At 38.2% G+C, this 24,856-nt stretch overlaps 1 protein-coding gene and 1 long non-coding RNA gene across 2 annotated transcripts in view; both read left to right on the top strand.

Annotated features, from left to right (window-relative positions):
• Nucleotides 1-24,856, top strand: part of LOC115222962 (prickle planar cell polarity protein 3-B) — a 264,085-nt gene that overhangs the window by 147,458 nt on the left and 91,771 nt on the right. The window contains exon 5 of the mRNA XM_029793370.2: nucleotides 1,965-2,180. Coding sequence (XP_029649230.1) covers nucleotides 1,965-2,180 — 216 coding nt within the window. The remainder of the gene's footprint in view (nucleotides 1-1,964; nucleotides 2,181-24,856) is intronic.
• Nucleotides 9,589-24,856, top strand: part of LOC118767427 — a 16,197-nt gene continuing 929 nt past the window's right edge. The window contains exons 1-2 of the long non-coding RNA XR_005003348.1: nucleotides 9,589-9,855; nucleotides 18,537-18,539. This is a non-coding gene — a long non-coding RNA (uncharacterized LOC118767427). The remainder of the gene's footprint in view (nucleotides 9,856-18,536; nucleotides 18,540-24,856) is intronic.

Below are 24,856 nucleotides of genomic sequence, written 5' to 3'. Positions count from 1 at the left end.
TTTTGGTACAATTTTTATGGCTGAATACCCTTCCTAATGCCACCACTTTACAAAGTGGACCGGGTACTTTTGACATGGCTTCAGCACCAACAACGTTTGTTTTGGTACAATTTTTATGGCTGAATACCCTTCCTAATGCCAACCACTTTACAAAGTGGACCGGGTACTTTTGACATGGCTTCAGCACCAACAACGTTTGTTTTGGTACAATTTTTATGGCTGAATACCCTTCCAAATCCCAACTGCTTTACAGCGTGGACTGTATGCTTTTCACATCACGCCAGCACTGGTGTGGTCACTAAGTGACTTGCAAGACAAAGATCCTTTGAGAGGTAGGATGGTATTGAAGGGGGTGGCCTTGTGCCAGGTGATGAGAGATTAGAGGGTGCAGAAGGAGAAATGCAATTGGTGTAAACCTGAAAAGAGGTTCAAGGATGGCATAAGGACTACCATGAAGTCACTTGGAATGGATCAAAAGGCCATAGAAACCCTTGCTTTAGATCGAAGTGGAGTGAAAGCTTTTGAGGAGGCCAGGATGACACATGCAAGTCTCAAGAGAGATTTAAAGAAGAATGTTGCAATTGAGAAGACAAATCTCAGTAACCTTTTTACGTCCCCACTGTTATGAGGATGTAAATGCACTATCATCAGTTCTCAAGCAATGGTGGGGGGGGGGGACAAACAGACACACAAATACACACACACACACATATACGATGGGCTTCTTTCAGTTTCCATCTACCAAATCCAGTCACAAGGCTTTGGTCGGCTTGAGGCTATAGCAAAAGACGCTTGCCCAAGGCACCATGCAGTGGGACTGAACCCAGAACCATGTGGTTGAGAAGCAAGCTTCTTACCACACAGCCACTCTTGTGCCTCTAGGTTAGGTCATAAAATAAAAGTTAGAAGTAAGAAATATAATTAAAAATACCGTTGGTTATAGAACTAAATAATATAATATCCTCTTACTGTCCAGACCATTCCAACTCCTGATCTGGGGTTGTTTCAGGTATGCAGCCTGCATATAATAAGTAAAGTACATAGGAAATCAATAAATAATAAATTATAGTCAACTGGTATTATTTAGTCCTATAACTACTGGTATTTTCAATTATATTTCTTACTTTTTATTTTTATTTTATGACCTAACCAAATTGCTCATATAATCATTATATATTTAACCCATGCCAGCAGTAGCCTTCTCCCCCGTGTATAGGAATGTCCAATTAAATATTATAACTATCCCAATTCTATTCCTAAATTCTTGTTGGTTGAAAGTCTCTCAGAGGGACAGCATGTAACATTAATGGATATATATCATCATTTTCTTGCTTTCTCCTTTTTCTTTTTACTTTTTATATTTTTCTTTACTTTTCCACTCTGATGAAGTTCCGCTATTCAAATTGGTATAATTAATTACTTACAATGATAACTATTATTATTATTATTATTATTATTGAGGTGGTTAAGCCTGGGAATTGCGCTAACGGAAACAGCTGTAAGATGAGATTCTGCCTTTTTGTAATTAATTAATATATGATAATTGGTGTAAATCAATTGTTACTCATCAATTTTATCTCGATTTCTTATATATATATATATATATATAATATATATATATATAATATATATATATATATATGTATATATATATATATAGATGTATATATAATTCCATACCACCATGGAACATTGATGTTAAATGATGTTACTATTATATATAGTAATATCATTATTATTATTATTATATATATATACACACACACACACACCACACACACACATATATATATATATATATATATATAATTCCATACCATCATGGAATATTGATGTTAAATGATGTTACTATTATATATAGTAACTCATCATTATTATTATTATTATATATATATATATATATATATATATATATATATATATATAAATAATTGTATTTAAATATTTTCTTCTCTTCTTTTCAGGTTTGTCATAATTGCAAAGGTGAAATAGACTCGAAGGAGTTAATAATTGTTGCTAGCAAAATAACCGATTCTCTTTGCTGGCACCCTGCCTGTTTCATCTGCAGCGTCTGTGAAGAACTCCTTGTTGACTTGACCTATTGCCATTTCCAACAGAAGCTGTTTTGTGAACGCCACTTTGCTGAACTAGTTAGGCCGCGTTGTTTTGCTTGCGATGAGGTAAGTGTCTGGTTAATTTTATTCGCAAGGAAAAAAATGTCTTTACAAAATGTATTCTCTTTCATTGGTTTTTGTCAATGGACTCCAACCATACCAGGTCACCTTGCTCAATGGTTTTTGTCAATTATAGCAGCACCACCAGTATTTCGCCTGATAATTATCATATCAATTTCTCTTGCTGTTCTAAGTTGGTCCACGTTAGGTTCTTTTAGAGAATTGATTCCCTTTTAGGGATTTAATTAGCACAAAGTATTTACACCAGTATGCATGTGCACACACACACACACACACCCACACAGTTGTCTTCTGCACAGTTTCTACCTGTCAAATTTTACTCTCCAAATGTTAGTTAATCCAAGACAGGTACCCAAAATGTCACCCAATGGAATTGAGCCCAGAACCTAAAATTTGCAATTAAGATTCCTTAATCTCCTGTCCATATCGGCACAATTTCATTTTTCCCGATTTTATTTAATGTTGGCTTTCTTGTCAGATTTCTTCTTTGTATGTGACTTTGAAATATATTTTACAAATGCAGTAAAGTGTGTAAATCCTTTTATGTGTATCATCATCATCATCGTTTAGCGTCCGTTTTCCATGCTAGCATGGGTGTATATATATATATATATATATATATATACTTACATACATTATATTGTGTCACACTGTATACATATATACACAAGAAAAGAGGGCGGCGAGCTGGCAGAAATGTTAGCACACCGGGCAAAATGCTTAGCGGTATTTCATCTGTCTTTGTGTTCTGAGTTCAAATTCCGCCGAGGTTGACTTTGCCTTTCATCCTTTCGGGGTCGATAAATAAAGTACCAGTTTTGCACTGGGGTCGATGTAATCGACTTAATCCGTTTGTCTATCCTTGTTTGTCCCTCTATGTTTAGCCCCTTGTGGGCAGTAGAAATATATATATATATATACACATAAAAAACACCATCCGAGCGTGGCCGTTCGTCAGCCTCGTCTGGCACCTGTGTCGGTGGCACAAAAAAACACCATCCGAGCATGGCCGTTCGCCAGCCTCGTCTGGTACCTGTGTCGGTGGCACATAAAAAGCACCCACTACAATCACGGAGTGGTCGGCGTTAGGAAGGGCATCCAGCTGTAGAAACTCTGCCAGATCTGACTGGCCTGGTGCAGCCTTCTGGCTTCCCAGACCCCAGTTGAACCGTCCAACCCATGCTAGCATGGAAAGCGGACGTTAAACGATGATGATGATGACACGAAGAAATAATATTTATCTCCTTTTACAGAAACCAAATGGTTTATAGGATTGCAAAAGAAGTGCTCAAATATAAATGAGACATGAAGATAATGTTTGTTCTATAACCATTATATCTGGCCAAAACATTCCTTTTATTTTACGGTCAAACTGGCCGAGTGCAGCCGTGCAGTCTCTTAAATCTACCCTATAATGTCATACTAAATACAAACAGTCCCATAATCAAATTCCCAAAGCTACAAAATAATGCATGATTAACTCAAAACAATGTGAATAAATAGGCACAAACATTTGACAGAGTAATCTGAATGCTGAAGGATTAAGGTAAGTGTGCTACAGTGTGAGAAGTGTGTGACATTGTAAGAGGTGGGGACTGAGGTGGATGCATTGAATATCAGTTTGCAGTGGAGAGGGGCATACGGGGATGGGAGTACGATTGGTTTGGTAAAGGGGCAGGAGGTGATATTAATATATACATGACTACTTACATAATTATATACATTTTTATTAGAGCACTTACTCTTTTACTCTTTTACTTGTTTCAATCATTTTGACTGCGGCCATGCTGGAGCACCGCCTTTAGTCGAGCAATTCGACCCCAGGACTTATTCTTTGTAAGCCCAGTACTTATTCTATCGGTCTCTTTTGCCAAACTGCTAAGTGACGGGGACGTAAACACACCAGCATCGGTTGTCAAGCAATGCTAGGAGGACAAACACATACACAAACACACACACATACACACATATATATATACATATATACGACAGGCTTCTTTCAGTTTCTGTCTACCAAATCCACTCACAAGGCATTGGTCGGCCCGGGGCTATAGCAGAAGACACTTGCCCAAGATGCCACGCAGTGGGACTGAACCCGGAACCATGTGGTTGGTTAGCAAGCTACTTACCACACAGCCACTCCTGCGCCTATGTTATAATAATAATAATAATAATAATAATAATAATAATGAAATTATTGTATACAGTGCTCAGGTGTACTACAATTATGTCACAAGGTGGGGTATATTATTTCTGTTTGCTTTGTTCTACCTGGCTAGTGAAACAAACTACTTTTATTAAAGCATTGAGTCTGTTGCTGAGGTGGCAAATCTTTAAATAGCAAACATAACAGTAAGTTTTATGCAAATATCCTAATTTGCATAACCCGGAAAGCACATTATACCTCCCACCACCACCACCACCAATAAAACAATATAAAAAATAACTAGACCATATACACAATATTGTATCAAATCACCATGTTTATTGTCTTTTAATTATCTCTAATAACGTTAATTAAAGCATATTTATAGACCCATTACTAATTGATTTTAAAAATGGCAACAATACATTTTGTGAGGATTTTTTGTTTGTTTTCGTTTTTCAGTAACAAAAAAACTTAGCAAAACCATGAATTGTAATTTGATAGTTGATAATTTAATAATGGGGCAAAGCCTAAACATTTTGAATAGAATAAATTTGTTTAAAGAAATTGATGTAATGTGATGTTATAACTCTTTGAGTTCTTGGTGTTTTTAGTTTTGGTCCTCAGATTTCCTCCACTACGGCTGCTAATGTTGTTTTGCATTGACATGTTTGCTATGACATTCAGTGTTTTATTAAAGCAGCTCTGCTTAAAGTTTTGAGTGGGGCCATGGTCGTGTGGTTTAAGGACATCACTTTGTAAATAAATAGCTATCCAAGGTAAACAACCAAAAAGACACACACATGCACATATGCATGGGACTAACCTCTTTCTGTTGTGTCTGGGGAGAGTCATTTTCTTTTTGTGCCTTATAATAAAAATAAGAAATGAATGGAAATTAGTGTATACATATATACACACACAACTGGCTTCTTTCAGTTTCTGTCTACCAAGTCCACTCACAAGGCTTTGGCTGGCCCAAGGCTATAGTAGAAGACACTTGCTCAAGGTTCCATGCAGTGGGATTGAACCTGGAACCATGTGGTTGGGAAGCAAGCTTCCTACCACACAAGTGTGCCTGCACTTGCATATACATACATAGGCATAGGGGTGGCTGGCTTTGTGACAAGACCCCGTGGTTGTTTCCCAACCATGTGATCTTGGGTTCAATCCCACTGCATGGCAACCTAAACTTTGTGAATGGATTTGGTACATGGAAATTGAAAGAATCCTGTTGTGCGTGCGTGTGTGTGTGTGTGTGTGTGTCTGTCTGCTTATCCCCCAACTACTGCTTAACTTGTTTTGGTTTGTTGATATCCCCATCACTCAGCGGTTCAGCAAAAAGAGGTCATCAGAATAAGTACCAATAAGTACTAGGATTGACATGTTCAACTAAATCCTTTAAGTTAGTGCTCCAGCATGGCCTAAATCCAAACCCTGAAACAAACAAAAGCTACTCTCAAAGTGATAAGTTCTTTTTTTTGACAGTTGACTTATTAATTGGTTTCTGCTTATCCTGATTCTATCTCCATGGCACGTGTCTTGGACAGATGTGATATGGTTGCTGGAAGGCAGCTCCCTCCATCAGTTGAGAATGTGATGAAGAAGTACATGGGTTCCCCCACCCTTTACAAATAAATAAGCTTCGTGTACCTCAAAGGAAAACGAAATCATTTTTTTTTTTTTCGTGCAATGGTGAGTGGGTTAGGGATATCAGTGTGGGGCAATAAATGTTAGGTAAACGAATCTGTTTTCTTTGAATATATGATGCTGAGAGAAAACTTGGGTGGATGTGATTTGGTAGGTGGTGGTGGTGATGGTGGGGGAAGGTTTAGGAATAAGTTTTGGAAGAGAGGACACATTGAGATTCTTAGATAAGATGGTATCAGCAGAAGGTGAGAAGAGAAGGTGGGGTTTTGTGATAAAACTAACCAGGGAACAACACTATCTGAAGGAATTAAGTAGTTTTGCAGAACCATTTAAGCTATATCAGCATGGAAAAAAATAAAGAAGAGTCTTTGATAAAAAACGCTTCCATTCAGATGATACATCATTATACAGCTGATAAGAGATAAATTGTAGGTTAGAGGGTTAGTTATTTACAGACTAAAGTGTCTTGAAGATTCTAACAAGGCTGCTATTGCTGCTGTTATTGTTATTGTTGTTGTTGTTGTAATAAGGATAGTGGATTGGTGGAACCTTTAGAGCATTGGAAGAAGAATTGCTCCAAGGTCAGTGAAGTACAAGTCAAGTATGGAGTTGATATAGTCAACTTCACCCTCTTCCCAAAATTTCAGGCCTTGTGCCTGTATAACAAATAATAATAATATTAATAATAATAATAATAATAATAATATTAATGATAATCCTTTCTATTGAAGGCCTGAAATTTGGTGGGAGGGAGAGTCAGTTACATTGATACCAGAGCTTGACTGGTACTCTTTTCATTGACACCCAAAAGGATGAAAGGCAAAGTTGGAAGTTAGAACTTAGTAGAGCTTCACCTATTTTGTTATTATTACCATTGTTATGAATAAAATAATGAAGCCTCACCTGTTTTGCATTGAAACTATGTTCCAGCCTAACACTAAATTAAATTTCTAATTTATTTATAACAGAACAAATGTTAATGTTATCTTGAAAAAACTCTGCAACTGTGCATTCATGTGCTGTGCAACCAGTTGTGCAACATTGAAAATGATTATACGATTATACTACGCAAATGAAATTTAATGCTTTTTTTTTTCTCTGAGAGAACTACTTTGTTCATGCTTTGATGCTGATAAATGACCAAATTTAGTGCTGTTGCAGTAGGAGTACATCTTCAAGATAGAAAGAAACAAAAATGAAATATTACAAAAGAAGGTGGCGTATTGTGGCCACTTTGGTATGGGATGAACGTAACAGGGACTGGTAGTCTGGTAAATAATATTAAGCAGGGGATAAAAAAAGGGGTTGAATAATCTATGTATCAATAAATTCACTTGTAGCTACACACAAAGAAACGCACAGACACACACAGACACAACTCTCTCTCTCTATATATATGGTGATGATGGTGATACATAAATATATATACATAGATATATATATACATACATATAAATATACACAAAAACATATACATACATACATGCATGCATGCATGCATACATACATGCATACATACATACATACATACATACATACATGCATACATACATGCAAACCTACCTACATACATACATACATACACACATACATACACACACATGTGCAGATGCATACACATTATCTTTGATAGCATAAAAGGCACAGAAACATAATGGATGTACCTGAATTTCAGTAGTGCATATTAAAAGAGAAAAATTCTTAATGCATTAAAGCATGTAATATTTTAAACAATCTAACACAAAACAATATTGTACAATAATAATGCTTCAGTGAATATCATTATTACTATTACAGAATCAGGCTAGGTACATGGATGGAAGCACTCCGTCGGTTACGACGACGAGGGTTCCGGTTGATCCGATCAACGGAACAGCCTGCTCGTGAAATTAACATGTAAGTGGCTGAGCACTCCACAGACACGTGTACCCTTAACGTAGTTCTCGGGGATATTCAGCGTGACACAGAGAGTGACAAGGCCAGCCCTTTGAAATACAGGTACAACAGAAACAGGAAGTAAGAGTGAGAGAAAGTTGTGGTGAAAGAGTACAGCAGGGATCACCACCACCCTCTGCCGGAGCCTCGTGGAGCTTTAGGTGTTTTTGCTCAATAAACACTCATAACGCCCGGTCTGGGAATCGAAACCGCGATCCTACGACCGCGAGTCCGCTGCTCTAACCACTGGGCCATTGCGCCTCTGCTAGGTACATGAGATCAGCTGGATTAAAGTTAGTCTATAGTTGTGAGTGTCAGGGACAAAATTAATTTATGGGGAGACCAATGTTGCATATAGGACCCAAGGTAATTTTTGTTTTATACATCTGAAAACAGGGTTTTTATATGCCATCAAATATGTACATATATAGTTTACAGTTCTGTTGTAGGTAGAATTAAGAAAAAAGGTACTCTATCAGTGAGAGATAAATATAATTTGATATACACAATTTATAAAAGAGCTACTAACAGTTTCATGCTTTAGAGTTACAAAGAATTGGCAGATTTACGTAACCTGCCAATTTATAGTATCACTAAAGCATGAAACTATTAATACCTCTTTTGTAAATTGTGTATATATATAGTTGTGTATATATATAGGCGCAGGAGTGTCTGTGTGGTAAGTAGCTTGCTAACCAACCACATGGTTCTGGGTTCAATCCCACTGTGTGGCATCTTGGGCAAGTGTCTTCTGCTATAGCCCTGGGCCGACCAATGCCTTGTGAGTGGATTTGGTAGACGGAAACTGAAAGAAGCCTGTCGTATATATGTATATATATATATATGTATGTGTGTGTTTGTGTGTCTGTGTTTGTCCCCCTAGCATTGCTTGACAACCGATGCTGGTGTGTGTTTACGTCCCCGTAACTTAGCGGTTCGGCAAAAGAGACCGATAGAATAAGTACTGGGCTTACAAAGAATAAGTCCTGGGGTCGATTTGCTCAACTAAAGGCGGTGCTCCAGCATGGCCGCAGTCAAATGACTGAAACAAGCAAAAGAGTATATATGTACGTATGCGTGCGTGTGTGTATATATATATATATATATATATATATATATATACACACATACACACATATATAATTCAACATTGTACAGATACCAAACTTGGACCAATCATCAATGTGGTAAGCTTGGGATCACTAGTTTTTTTAAGCCTCACAACATACACTTTTATCCAAGTGACCTGACCTAGGTTATTGTATATGAAGCATTTGTCCTGGCATCACTGGTAATTTGGGACCTTACAATATTCACCTTCATCCAGGTGACCCAACCTAGGTCGATCAAGCCTGAGCCTATGTCTAGAGCACCACCAAAAACCTTTCATCCAAAGCTATCGTGATGCTTTTCTCAGCAGCCTCTATACTGTTTCTGGTGGTTCTTCTACTCTTTTGTGTACAAGCGTGTGATGAAAAGTTCCTCCACCAACTCTTGGCACTTAAGTTCTCTTCCTTCCTCCATATATATATATATATATATATATATATGCATATGTAAAATAAATCTATATAAGTTTGTGTGTATGTATCTGTGTAACTATATGGGTGCTTGTATGTATGTTAGGTGGCTAATATATATGTGTGTGTGTGTATGTGTGTGTAGTGTTATCACGTAATTTATCAGCCTATTACCTATAATTGCTTGTATGCGTGAGTGAGTGCGTGCGTGCGTGTGTGTGTGTGTGTGTGTGTGTGTGTGCATAATTGTTAGTCACTTCCATGTTGACAATTTTTTAGGGCAAGCCTGTTGATATTAGTGGCCCATCCTTGACATAAGATTCAAATGAGATTTCTCTCTTGTCGTGAAAACAGCATAGCTTGCGGAGTATTTTGTTAATGTTCAGTTAAAACAGCCGTGGAAAAGTAGGTAATAATTCTTATAACTCTGTTACTCCATTCTATTTTCTGCCTTTTGTTTTCTTTCTTTTATAGACATGTAATTCTGTGTGTATATATGTATATATACGTGTGTGTGGGTGTGTGTACTCTTTTACTCTCTCTTTTACTTGTTTCAGTCATTTGACTGCGGCCATGCTGGAGCACCGCCTTCAGTCGAGCAAATCGACCCCAGGACTTGTTCTGTCTAAGCCTAGTACTTATTCTATCGGTTTCTTTTGCCGAACCGCTAAATTACGGGGACATGAACACACCAGCATCGGTTGTCAAGCGATGTTGGGAGGACAAACACAGACACACAAACACACACACACACATATATATATATATATATACATATATGTGTGTACAACAGGCTTCTTTCAGTTTCCGTCTACCAAATCCACTCACAAGGCTTTGGTCGGCCCGAGGCTATAGTAGAAGACACTTGCCCAAGGTGCCACGCAGTGGGACTGAACCCGGAACCACGTGGTTGGTAAGCAAGCTACTTACCACACAGCCACTCCTGCGCGTATATATATATATATATGCATGTATATATGCATTTGTGTGTGTGTAGACTGAGGCCATGCTGGGGCACAGCCTTGAAGAATTTTTTGTGAAATGAATTGACTCCAGTGCTTATTTTTTTTTCCATTTTACGCCCTCTATTTATTCTTGTGTTCTCTCCTGCCAAACTGCTCACAGGTACTTAAACCGGTTGTCAAGCGGTAGTGTTGGAGGTGAGGGGAAAAACAAACAAAGACACACACACATAAATAATGTGTGTGTGTACTGGCTTCTTTCAGTTTCCATCTACCAAATCCACTCACAGGGGTTTGGTTGGCCCAAGGCTACAGCAGAAGACACTTGTCCAAGGGGCCATGCAGTGGGACTGACCTTGAACCACATGGTTGGGAAGCAAGCTTCTTACCACACAGCCACACCTGCACCTACGTAATGTATATACGTGTGTGTGGAGGTGCAATGGCCCAGTAGTTAGGGCAGTGGACTCGCAGTCGTAGGATCGCGGTTTCAATTCCGAGACCAGGCGTTGTGAGTGTTTATTGAACGAAAATACCTAAAGCTCCACAAGGCTCTGGCAAGAAGATGAGAAGTCTGATTTGAGCCACATGGTTTGGCCTGCAATTCCATTGGACAAGTGTCTTCTGTTATAGCTCTAGGCTGACCAAAGCCTTGTAAGTGGATTTGGTAAATAGCAACTGATAAAGAAACCTGTATATACGTATGTATATGTATATGTGGCTGTGTGTGAGCATATTTTGTGTAGCAGACATTTCTTGTTGGTTAGGATAACATCCAAGAAGATCGTCAAGATAAGAACCAAGAGGACTGTTAAGATAAGAACTAATTAGCAGCATTCTTAATTCCAAAATCTACCACACTGCAGCATCAATTAAATAACGAGCTAACAGTAGAGTCTGTCTGCGGTTACTTAATCTGCTGGAAATAGCTGCCCAATCTCTCTCAAATTCCCCTTACCATCTTGGAGAAAGAAAAAAAGAAAGCAAGACATATTGATTTAGTCATGTGTGTGTGTATGTGTCTGTCTTACTGTCTGTCTTTCTGTGTGTATGTGTGTGTGTGTCTGCCTTTCTATCTGTCCTTCTGTGTGTATGTGTGCGGATGTGTGTCTACCTTTCTCTCTGTCCCTCTGTGTGTGTGTGTGCGACAAGTATCTTCTGCTATAGCTTCAGGCCAACCAAAGCCTTGTTAGTGGATTTGGTAGATGGAAACTGAAAGAAGCCCACGGTATATCTATATCTGTATTTATCCATCCATCCATCCATCTATGTTTGTGTATCTGTGTTTGTCCCCTCACCATCACTTGACGACCAATATTGATGTGTCTATGTCCCCATAACTAGCAGTTTGGCAAAAGAGACCGATAATAAGTACTAGGCTTACAAAGAATAAATTCTGAGGTTGATTTGTTTGACTAAAGGTGGTGCTCCTGCATGGCCACAGTCAAATGACTGAAACAAATAAAAGAGTAAAAGAGTATATATATTTATGCATGCATACATATTTATATATATATATATATATATATATATATATACACATATACATACATACACATATATATATATTGTATTTCGAGATGGGTTTTTTTTTTTGTTTTTTGCCAAATAAACACACACACTATTTATTTTTTTCTTCACTCATTTATTACTGTTCTTATTTTATTATTCTAACTCATGGCAATTGTCCAGAAATCTTTTGTCACTCATCTGTGACCTCTTCAGTGACACTTTTCATTTTCATGTATGTTCTTGCTCGACTTACTTCATTCTCCAAATATATATATATATATATATATGTGTGTGTGTGTGTAGTTGACGAGTTAAGAAATAATTAAGATCCACTTGAATTAGGTACTAAAGATGAGGTACTAAGTCTGTCCAGTATTGTCTGTACAGCTCAAAGTTAAGTGAATAAAAAGCAAATATGTTACAAGTGTGCATTACGGCTGTTTCAAGTGGCTCCATTTAATCAATCAATGCAAGTATTACAACAATTTGAAATAACCCGCTTTCCTCAGATGCATAAGACCATATAGGTTTTCAACATACAGGATACTCCATTACAATTTTTTAGGAAATTTTTCATTAGAACTCGAGAATAAAAGAATTACATGCTTATGTCTGTTATTGTAGCAGAATGATACAATATATAAATGCACATGTACATATTATGCACATGTATTATAAAAAACTATAATCCAAAAATATCCATAGTTAAACATATAAAATTGTTTAGCCACTCTTAAGGGGAATGATGTCATCGCATAGTTGTGTTGTATGTAAAACAGGCAAATAACAAGATTAAAGTAGTTTTAAAATTTTAATTGAAAAACTGAACCATAAGCCTCATGGTTTAAAAAGAGCTATTGTAATAAAAGGAAACTCATAAAAGAAAACCATAAACCAGAAATCACTATTCCTTGGTTACTTGAGAATTCAATAGTAGATTCACCCACTTGCACCTGGTAACTATCATACTGGCAATATCACTAAATATGCACTGCAAAGGTGGTGTGACCTTTAAATGGATAGAGATGTCTGTACTGAAAAGCTTTGGATATACTCTTAAAATATTAGGAAAATTATCTTACGTATATATATATATATATATATATATATCTGAAGGTTCAGTAAATTGTAATATAATACAATTTAATGAATCTTCAGATTTTAATATGCTAGACCACTGGTGTTAAATTGATGTTAATTAAATTAATATCCAATTTATCACCCTCATTTTAAATTTATAAAGCAGTGACATACATACATACATAGATACTTGTAGCACACATGTATATACGTGCAGAGTGAAAATAAATCACACTATTTAATGTGACGGACTACACTGCAAAAAAATCAAAAATTTCATTTCTGTTTACAAACTTTCTCCGTGTCTATACGCACAAATACTTTTATGTATACACGCAATATTTAAGAAAAAAAGGAATATACACAAAAAAGAACGAAACATGTGTATATACACACACAATATTTAAGAACAAAAAGGAATATACACAAAAAAGAACGAATCAAAAACAAATATTTTATATTTTACTTTTATCGTATTGTTGTTTACATTTTCTGTCTCTACGGATGACCAGAACCAACAGAATCGCCATGGTGAAATCCATAGCGGCGTGCGATAAGACTGGTCGCTGCTCTAAAATAGAACACTGCCCAGAAAATCACACCTGCCACATCTGTACGGAACCCGAAAATACGTTCCGTAATCGCTGGGTCGAATGTGGGACATGTCTCATCTCTGTCTGCCTCCAATGTGCCACGGACTTTCAGAAGATCCCAGGCCAAAAAAAGAGCCATCATAATGCTATGATGGATAGACTCTGGAAGATGGTTCAGCTTAAATCTTGGACTTTTCAGTGTCAGGCCTGCGTGCCTCCACAACCGACGATTGTGTCTCCCCCTGCCACTCCCGTGGAGGAGGCGGAACAGCAACAGCAGCAACAACAAAATCAACCACAACCAGAGCAGCAGCAACAACAACAGCAGCAGCAACAACTAGAGCAGCAGCAGCAGCAACAACAAAATCAACCACAACCAGAGCAGCAGCAACAACAAAATCAACCAACAACCAGAGCAACAACAAACATCAACAACAACAAAATCAACCACAACCAGAGCAACAGCAGCACAACAACAACACCAATTGACCAGTGCGGTTCTTGCAGAACTGCAACAATCGATCTGTGCTTTAAAAGGGGAAGTAGCAGGAATAAAAGCAACCATTCAGGTTGGACTCCACAATGAGGGGTCTTATCGGAATGCTCTGCTAAAGAACCTCCCTGTACCTGTACCTCTTGTCGCATTTAAGACCGCGGATTCTGCCACCCATGAAGTCATTGCCATTGGGGTGCCAGAAGACATGGCTGATCTTCAGGCTTTTGCTGCCAACTCAGCCAAAGACCTAGGCTGCGTTCCCCCAACGGGTGCTATCCGCCTTGGACGACCTGGCCCAAAACCTAGGCTCATCAAGTTGTCTTTTACGGACCCCACTGAGGCAACCTCTTACCATCTGGCCTCAGTTAAAGCTGGGCGGGAAAATCGGACCACCTTCCGAACACGCCCAGGCTTACCGTCCGATGTACGTCCGAAGCTACGTGTAGTGGCTTCCCTGAATAGGAACTCAGCTCTACAGGAAAGCTTCAGTCTTCGGGAAGATGGACAAATCTGGAGATTTGTCAAGACTGCTGAAACGTGGAAGAGAGATACCAGCTGGTCTGAGTGCTCTCTACCCACAATAACTAAAAAGACTACAGCAACTCAGGGAAACTAAGCCAGACAACCTGCCATCCTCTACACACCATCATAAACTGCGAGCAGGGTACAAATTGTTGTCCTTAAATGCTCGCAGTTTATGCAACAAAATACATTGTTCAACGCCTACGTCAGAAGTGTTGACCCTGACTTCATCACTGTCACGGAAACATGGGCGCATTCCTTACTCTGTGATGGGGTTTTCAACATTACGGGGTACAACCTCTTCCGTAAGGACCGCACTAACCGCCGTGGTGGTGGTGTGATGGTCTACGTTCGTTCAAATTTTTTGGTAATTCCTTGTGCCGATTTGAACGAATCACAAGAAGAAGTTTTTTTCTGTGACGTGCGTATGACCATGTCAACACTCCTGCTTGGCGTTGTTTATCGTCCCCCAAGTTACCATCGGGACACACAGCTTTGCAATGTCCTCCGAGCTGCTGCCAGGAAAACAGCCACTTATGTGTTTATTGCAGGCGATTTCAATCATCCTGAGATCGATTGGGAGACCTTCCATTGGCCACAGAGTGCAAACGATTTTGTTGAGCTTGTGCTGGACTCAAACTGGTCACAAGTAGTCACCTCTCCAACAAGAGGCGACAACACCTTGGACCTGCTCTTCACCACAACTCCTGAAGCGGTTATCAATTGCACTACGGAGGAACCTCTAGGTGACTCTGATCATGCTATGATCATCCAATCTGGCTCTTGCGGGCAACAAAAACCTGAACCATCTCCAATCTGCTTCCTTCGATTGGAAGAGAGCAGATTGGAACCTGTACCACACTGAACTACAGCACCCAAACTGGCGTGAATTCTACAACTCTGGAGATGTGAATACTATACTCCAGAGTATCCTGGACTCAATATGGGCAGCATGTGCAGCATCAGTGCCACGTAAACAAAAAAAGAAGAACCGCCCCAAAAGGGCAATTTGGGAAACTTCAGCGGTCCGACTTGCCAGGAGGGAACGTCGGACTGCTGAACGGGAATACAGGTTGCATAAATCAGACACCAACAGGAAGAAGCGGAATAAATCCTCCAACCATCTCAAGCAAGTGACAAAAAAAGCAGTGCTTGAATTTGAACAGTGCATAGCAGCCAATCCTGACAGCAAGGTTTTCTGGAAATATGTGCACTCAAAGCAGAGACCTCACTCTCCAGTGGGCCCTCTTCGCAACCCTCACACAAACCAGATCACTGACGACCCCAAGGAATGCGCAGAACTCATTGCCGAGTGCTATGCAAACATATTCACTGTTGAAAGTCAAAATGTACCATCTTCACCATCACTAACAGCAAACTCCATAACAACTATGGAATTTACACCTGCAATGCTGCGACGTCACCTTCAAAATAAGCGCAACTATGCCTCCCCTGGTCTCGATGGAGTTACATACCTGCTTCTCAAACGTGGCAGGCACTTCCTTTTACACCAGCTTTCTATTTTCTTCCAGTACTGTCTCAACAATGGTGCTACTCCGGAGCAGTGGAAAACTGCCAGTGTCATTCCTCTGTTCAAAAAGGGCGACCGCCGACATCACCTGTCAACTATCGCCCAGTCAGTCTCACTAGCTGTATTGCAAAACTGATGGAATCGTGTGTCAGAGAAACACTCTGGAACTTCTGGAGCTCTCACAGTCTCATCCGACCCTCACAATATGGATTTGTCCCTAACTCCAGCTGCAGTGACCAGCTTGTCGAGTTCCTTGAGGACATTACTCAGATTACTGACAGTGGCTCATGGGTGGATGTTGTCTACCTTGACTTTGCTAAGGCTTTCAACTCTGTGCCACACAAAAGGCTTATGGTGAAACTCTCTGCAATGGGTGTGGGGGATGACCTTTTTAACTGGTTGAAATCCTTCATCCTCAGCCGAAAGGAGGTAGTCACAGTTCTAGGACAGCACTCTACACCATATGAGATGTCATCGGGTGTACCACAGGGATCTGTCCTTGGTCCCCTCTTGTTTGTGGCATACATTAACGACATAGATGCCAATTTAAAGAATGCCACAGTATTGAAATATGCAGACGACATCAAGCTGTACCTTGAAATCAAGAGGACAGATCCTGATGTCTACAACTCTTTCCTGCAATCAGACCTAGACACAATGCAGCAATGGATCACAGACTGGCAACTGAAACTGGCTGTGGACAAGTGTACCACCATGCATTTTGGGAGAAAAAACCTGCGTTCACATACTCCCTCCACAACACTGATATCAAGAAATCCTCTTGCGAGCGTGACCTAGGCATCACTGTCAGCAGTGATTTGCGTTGGTCAAAGCATATCTCTAAGATTGTCAGGAAGGCCGAGGGTGTCTTGGCATCACTCAGCAGGTCTTTTGTTAGCCGCTCTCCAGCCATCTATTTAAAACTGTATACAGCTATGGTACGACCACACTTGGAATTCGCATCATCAGTTTGGAACCCCTATCTTGCACAGAACATTGACCTCCTGGAATCTGTCCAGAGACGTGCAACCAAACGCATACCCTCCATCAGACACCTACCATATTCTGAGCGCCTTGTTTCCCTGGGCATGGATTCACTGAAGCTCCGGCGTTTGGCGACGGACTTGGTAAACACCCACAAAGTTATCAACCACCTCACAACAAACAACACTGAACACCTTTTTGATCTCCATGTGTCTAACACACGTGGACATGCCTACAAAGTCAGAAAACAATACAGCTCCCATGACTTTCGGAAACATTTTTTCACGCTCAGAGTTGCTGAAGCATGGAATAAACTGCCTGCGTCAGTTGTTGACTGCCATGACACTGCATCTTTTAAGGCCCTCATGCTTTCCGAAATCCGCCGAAACTACACCTGATTATATATACACTTTAGATGAGTTGTAGTGCACCTGAGCACTGTACACAATTATTATTATTATTATTATACATCTAATCTGCAGGGTAGTTTATAAGACTAACTTTTACTAACAAAAAATGTGCATTGTATGGTGTGAAATATGATAACTTCAAGCAAATATATTTACACGATCATTTAAAAGCGATGTACCATATTTTAATGTATATAAAGAACCCCCTAACTTTTTGGGCTTAAAATTTAGAAAAAAGGTTTTGTAAGAGATTAGGATACTATTCATGTATAAGAAACTCCGATATGTCTTTAACCAAATTTTTAACAAAAAAGGGTTCCTTATACACATTAAAGTATGCTACTTCTTAGTTTTTGTTAAAGCCTGTCTCTAGGTGAATGCACTACGGTGTTCACTGCTATGTCTGCTGTGTAATTGAACAGGTGGTCTGAGTTTGGTATTTTGGGAAAACAGCCAGACTAGGAGAAGGATTACGTTGAACATAAAATCTCACTGTTAATGTGTGTATGTGAGGAGATGAAGGTTAAGAGAGTCAACTCCAATTGTAAATAAGGTTGGAGGAGGATTTGTGGCCTGCCAACCCTATTTATCTTTAAGAAAGCCTAAAGATGCAATGAATGGGTTGTGTGTGAGGCTCTTCAACCCTCAGCTATGAGCATAGGGATACTCATCCATTGATGACACATTGATGAATGTTGTCCTCATCAATATTGGAAGACACTTGCTCAATGTGTCCAAGATATTGTCCCACAGGGTTGAGTTCAGAACCTTGTGATTGCACAACAAACCCCTTAACTGCCCAATAATGCATCATCATCATTGTTTAACGTCTGTTTTCCATGCTGGCATGGGTTGGACAGTTTGACTGGAGACTAGCAATCCAGGAGGCCGCACCAGGCTCCAATCTGATATGGCAATGTGTCTGTAGCTGGATGCCCTTCCTAATGCCAACCACTCTGAGAGTGTAGTGGGTGCTTTTTACATGCCACCGGCATGGGAGCTAGTCAGGTGGTACTGGCATCAGCCACATTCAGATGGTGCTTTTTACATGTTACCGGCACAGGAGCCAGTCAGGGCAGCAGGGCTGGTATCGACCACGTTCGGATGGTGCTTTTTATGTGCCACCTGCACGTGGAGCCAGTCAGGCAGCACTGGCAACGACCCATGCATGAATGGTGCTTATTGTGTGCCACCAGCATGGGAAGCCAGTTAAGAAACTCTGGCATCAGCCACAACAACATAATTTCCTTGCAATGTTTTGATACTAAATCACATTCTGTTTTAAAATGTTGACACATCTGTCAAAAAAGTATGTGGCGTTTAAATTGGGCTTCATTAAATGTCTTTATATTTAGATATTATCTTTATAACTACCACAGTTATCCAATCTCTTTGCAATGAAGAATACAGTCCAGAAGATTTAGTCTGATTTTTGGACCAAATACAGTTTTATCATTGCTTTGCAATATGGACTTAAACTAGCATCATTTAATCTTAATGGCAAACATCATCTCCTTCTAATATTTTGTACTAACTCACTGGTGTTCCTTAAAAGTTATTTGACATTTCGTTTCTGTTTTAATTCACAGACATGACAGTGTAAAACTGTGTGATATCTAAATTCCTGTCCATTCTGACAATTCCTTAGAAGAAACTTCCTTTACAAATATTTTTATAATCAGGCTTCAGTCTGATGTTATTGTTACCTTAGTTTTTGCTGTTTTTATTCGTTTTTCTTTAATATCTTTTTATCTTACCTGGACAATTATGTCAACATTAATGCTGTCAACTACAATGTCAGAATTGTTTTCATTGCTAAGTGCATTTTTTCCCTGCTCCTTGTCTGAGAGAATACTGCTTTATATCACAGTTACTTTATTATTCATTGTTCAACTGAGAATCGAGGGTTTCCTTAAGAACATTCATGGTTCATAAAAAACATTGAAGGTTGCCAAAAATATACACTGGGAAGCACACATACAAACGTTTCTATAATTAAGCTTTCTTCCATTGGGTTTTCTTACCTGAGTTAATGCTGTTTACCTTTTGTTTTGCTTTAGTATGTATTCATCTTAGTATGATTACATCAACGTTATTGCTTTTTACTTAAGGTTAACCAGGATGTTCAAGGTCAATGATAATGTTCAGGGTTAGCAAAAATAGTTAAGGTGAACAAAAATGTAGGGGCTTAAATGACGTCTGAGAATGCCCTGTCAATGTCTACAGTTCATAGTGTTGCTATTTTGTGGAACATGTCTATGTCTATCTTAGAAGTAATTAATCAATGTCTTTATGGAATTAGCTATATATCAATCACTCCAGTCACAAAGAAATTGGTAGACACATTCCTGGGCTGCTGTACAGGTTTTTAGTTCCACAGAGTCATATAATTCTACAGTTTTTCAGGTCATGTCTACACAGCATTATTGCCATTTCATAATGCCATGTTGGTAATTAATGCAGTTAATGTAATTAAGGTGGTGATCTGGCAGAATCATTAGCACGCTGAGCAAAATGCTCAGCAGCATTTCATCAGTCTTTACATTCTGAGTTCAAATTCTGCTGAGTTCAGCATTGCCTTTCATTCTTTTGAGGGTCAATAAAATAAGTTCCACTTGAGCACTGGGGTTGATGTAATTGACTAGTCCCCTACCCCAAAATTTCAAGCCTTGTTTTTATAGTAGAAAGGATTATTATTATTATTATTATTATTATTATTATTATTCAGTAGTCTTATTTTTATTTTTATCACTGCACCACCGAGCGGAGCTATATGTACCTTGGGTATGTGCTGTGGTTTGTTGTAATGCTCTTATTTTTTACTGTGTTGAAAGTGTTTTATGTAAGATGTGTGTGGTGCCTAGCAGTGCTATTTTCTGTATGTTATATATATTTGTAAGTCCTGGGGTTTTTATTATGTCTTTGTCTGAATGCTTTTTTATCATACTAATGCGCCTACTATAATAGGAATTGTTTCTGTTTTTAGGCTACACATTCAAATTACCTCTATTTCCAGATCTTTGTATTTTGAAAGTTTCTCCGTTTCTTTTAGAGAAACGTTGTCATCTGTTGGTATTGATACATCGATTAGAAAGCGTTTTTTCTTGGCGATCTCTAAAAACTACATCCGGCCTTTTGGCCTTAATTTCTCTGTGTGCATTCACATATCCCATAGTATGGTTCTTTCTCATTTTCTGTGACCTTTTCCGGCGTATGCCTATACCATCTTTTTTCTGTTGTTATTTTATAGTGTTGGCATAGCTTCCACTGTAAATAGGTCCCAACTCTGTTGCGTCTGTATATTCCTTCTTAACCAGGACTGGGCAGCCAGAGACAATATGATTTATTGTTTCTTCTCCATCACTGCAGTTTTTTATTTTGTTCGTGTTTATTATTATTATTATTATTATTATTATTATTATTATTATTATTATTATTATTATGTGAAACAGAATCTCACATAAAAAATTACTCTTCCAAATCCTTACTTGTTCAACTTGCCACAAACCACCAAGTGCTCTAAACATATGTTCACCTTGCCATATGTACAACGATGTCTACCTGATGTAGTATAATACTGTTATTTACCAAAAGATCAAGTTCACCCATACACTGCACTACATTCATGTGCAGGCTACACCAGCTTGTTGGGGCTTTGTTTTAAAAGTTCAGTTCCTTTTTTGACAGATATTGTATTGGTATGTATGTATGAATGTATACAAATGTGATGTGTGTGTGTACATAGGTGATATATATGTATACATATACATATATGTCATGCTTATCATTATTTAACAGCTCACTGTCCAAACTTGCATAAATGCAATGTATTGAGGTAGATTTTCTGCACCTGGATGCCCTTCCTGTTGTCAACCCTCACTTGTTTCCAAATAAGGTAATATTTCCTAATGACCAGACATGTTTTCACAGAATATTAGAAATAAATGACACTGCTTGTATGACTATGGCAATTGTTTACAACTATCATACAATATCAAGGCAAAGAGACACAGACACATGGATAATACATATGTATGTTTATATACACACACACGATGAACTTCTTGTACTACTTGTTAGTACCCTTAATTATTGATTGATGATTTTTTACCATTATGGGTTTTTTACACATGCTAAGCCACTGATATTAATATAAACATGAGGGAAAGAAAAGAAAATTGACAAAACCCTCTATTCACTACAATCATTTCAATCCTGTTGTTTGTATAGTGTCTCATCTGTGAGATATTGGTGCATGATGGGTTGAGACGATTGTAGGGAATAAAGAGTCTTGTGAATTACATTTTCCTTCTCTTATAGTTTTATAAACTCTACTGACACAAAGGAACTTCTTAAGTAAATCCATCAAGACGATAGTTAACATCAGGTAGCCAAATACTGTGAACAGGCTTTAAACAGCACACTACAAGGTGTATACCTGAATATAAAATCACACACACATACGTGTGAGACCTCCCTATAGACTATATTTCTGAATTCATACGTCCCAGTGTGTGTCTATAACACTTACTGACTACTCTGTTGACTTCATGATAAATGTAGTTTTATAATTAATTGCAGCATCTTACACAAGTGGCAGCAGTACTGCCACTACCTCATTTGCATAAGATGAACGCATTCTACTTAATTATAATTAGATTATGTCAGAAGTGAGAAAGAGAGATGATATACAGTTTAATATATCATTGCTGCTTAGTGTTGGTTTATGCTCAGAGGAAAGATAGAGGTAACCTTCACAGGGTTTTCAACATAGAGGATATTCACATTATACACTTGAATGTGTAAATGTTTATATATGTGAAGTCTCTCTCTCTCTCTCTCATATGTGTATATATATATATATATCTCATACTGTGTACAACTCTGAGGATATCTGAGTGTAGCGTTGTGTGTATATATATATATATCACGTGATCACATGACCGACCAGGCTATCAGATGTTGCTACACATCGCTGGTCACAATGTGCTTCACATTGTTTTAGCCTTCAAATGACGCCACCCCACTGGCTAAGCAAGCAGGCCAACAGAAGAAAGAGTGAGAGAAAGTTGGAGCGAAAGAGTACAACAGGGGTCGCCAGCAACCCCTGCCGGAGCCTTGTGGAGCATTAGGTGTTTTCGCTCAATAAACACACGCAGTGCCCGGTCTGGGAATTGAAACTGCGATCCTCCAACCGCGAGTCCGCTACCCTAACCACTGGGCCATTGTGCCTCCACACACACATATATATATATATATATATTAATTAATTAATAAGGGTGAGAGAATTAGATCTAATTTAATAGTATATTTATTCCACACCAAGCCTAGTTTATAAATATAGTGACCACTCTCTTATATTTATTTTGTATATATATATATATATATATATGTAATGTATATATATATGTATATGTATATATATATGTATATGTATATGTATATATATATATTATATATGTATATGTATATTATATTATATATTGTATATGTTATAGATAATATATACACATATGTATATATATATATATATAACACACATATGTATATATATATAATATATATATTATATATATATATATATATATATGTGATTTGTGTGTACATCTCTGAAGAGGTATATATATGTGTGTATGTAGTAGTGTATCTGTATGTGTGTCAGGCACACACAATCTTAATTTAAGAGTTGTATATTAAAATATATTTCCACTAAGGACTCACAATATCTGGTATAAAACTCAATGTATTGAGTAGAGGAGTGGGTGCATATATTTATTATACCAAAACTTGACAGTCTGCTTTGAGCACCTTACCACCCCCACCTCTAGGTAGGCTGTTCATGACCTTTGTGAACAGCTCAACCCAGTTTGGAACTCAGAGTAGACTGTCAACATTATAACTTTATATAAATGTGTGTCTATGTCCTCAATAGACCCAGGTTGTCACCTGTTTGTGAGTAGTATTTGGTGATATGTACTCTGCTTTTGCTAATTGTTCTAAGTGCCAGTGGAATTCTGCTTTTGACATGGCATTATAGCCCCTCATAACTTTTCTATTTTATGAAATTTTCAGAAACATTTTGCAAATTTATGTTCTACACATGAGAATTCATACAATTATCGAAAAAAATTCTTTTAAAATCTTTTTGGTTTTAAAAAAAAAGTTTCTTTTAATTAAAAATTTTTTTTCCTTTTTAAATCAGTTTCAAATGCGTAATTATTAAATTATCTAAATCCATAGATTTCTCAACCACATGGTTCTGGGTTCAATCCCACTGCATGGCACCTTAGGCAAGTGTCTTCTACTATAGCCTCAGGCAGACCAAACTCTTCTGAGTGGATTTTGTTGACAGAAACTGAAAGAAGCTCATCGTGTATATATATATATGTATATATATGTGTGTGTGTGTGTGTGTGTGTGTGTGTGTTTGAGTCTATGTTTGTTCCCCCATCATCTGAATTTTTTGCTTAAATCCCAACAACAGACCATTAAATGTGTTTATGGGGAGCAAAGTATTGAAACACAATATGTCAGAGTGACAAAGAAATGAAGAAGCTATTAGGTGGTCATGAGATGTGCTAAAAATAACAGTTACATAAGTCTTAAATCACACAAAGTAATTTTTCTGTTTGTTTTTTTTTTCCATAATTGTATGAATTTTGTGTTGAACACATATTTGCAAAAGTTTTCTGAAAAATTCCACAAAATAGAAGGTACAAGAGTTTTTACGGGGTGTTCAAAGCAGAGTCCCATCAAGGTGCCTATGTAGTTGCAAGCAAACATAAGCACTTTGTCAGTTCTACACCTCTTTCACTCAGCAAAACATTCATGATTTGAGTGGCAGAGGAAGAGTTGGCTGCACCAGCACTTAGCTGATTCCATGGCCAACACCACAATGCATTCCCTGGTCCAAAAATCAAACTCAAGATCCTAGGATTCTGAGTGCAACCCTCTAACCAGCAGGCCACACACACAAACACACACATTACTGGCGTCTCACCTTACTGAGAAGCCAGGGGATACCTGTGCGGGTGCTTGGCTGTTCCAATGCCTTAGCCTCATCATCGCCCATGGTAATGTTACAAGCATGTTGGCATGCTTCAGTAGGTTCCATTGAACCCTCTGGTGCGTGACCAATTGAAGCACTTAGTGTTTAAATGATGTTTTTTCTTTCTTCCTTCCTCTTTTCCCTCTTGTTTTTCTTCTTTTTTCTTTCTTTTTCTTTCTTTCTTCCTCTTTCCCCTCTAGTTTTTCTTCTTTTTTCTTTCTTTTTCTTTCTTTCTTCCTCTTTCCCCTCTAGTTTTTCTTTCTTTCTTCAAC

The sequence above is a fragment of the Octopus sinensis genome, linkage group LG21, assembly GCF_006345805.1.
Source record: "Octopus sinensis linkage group LG21, ASM634580v1, whole genome shotgun sequence".
Taxonomy (NCBI): domain Eukaryota; kingdom Metazoa; phylum Mollusca; class Cephalopoda; order Octopoda; family Octopodidae; genus Octopus; species Octopus sinensis.
Note: the sequence above shows the minus strand (reverse complement) of the source record. Positions and strands in the feature narration are given on the sequence as shown.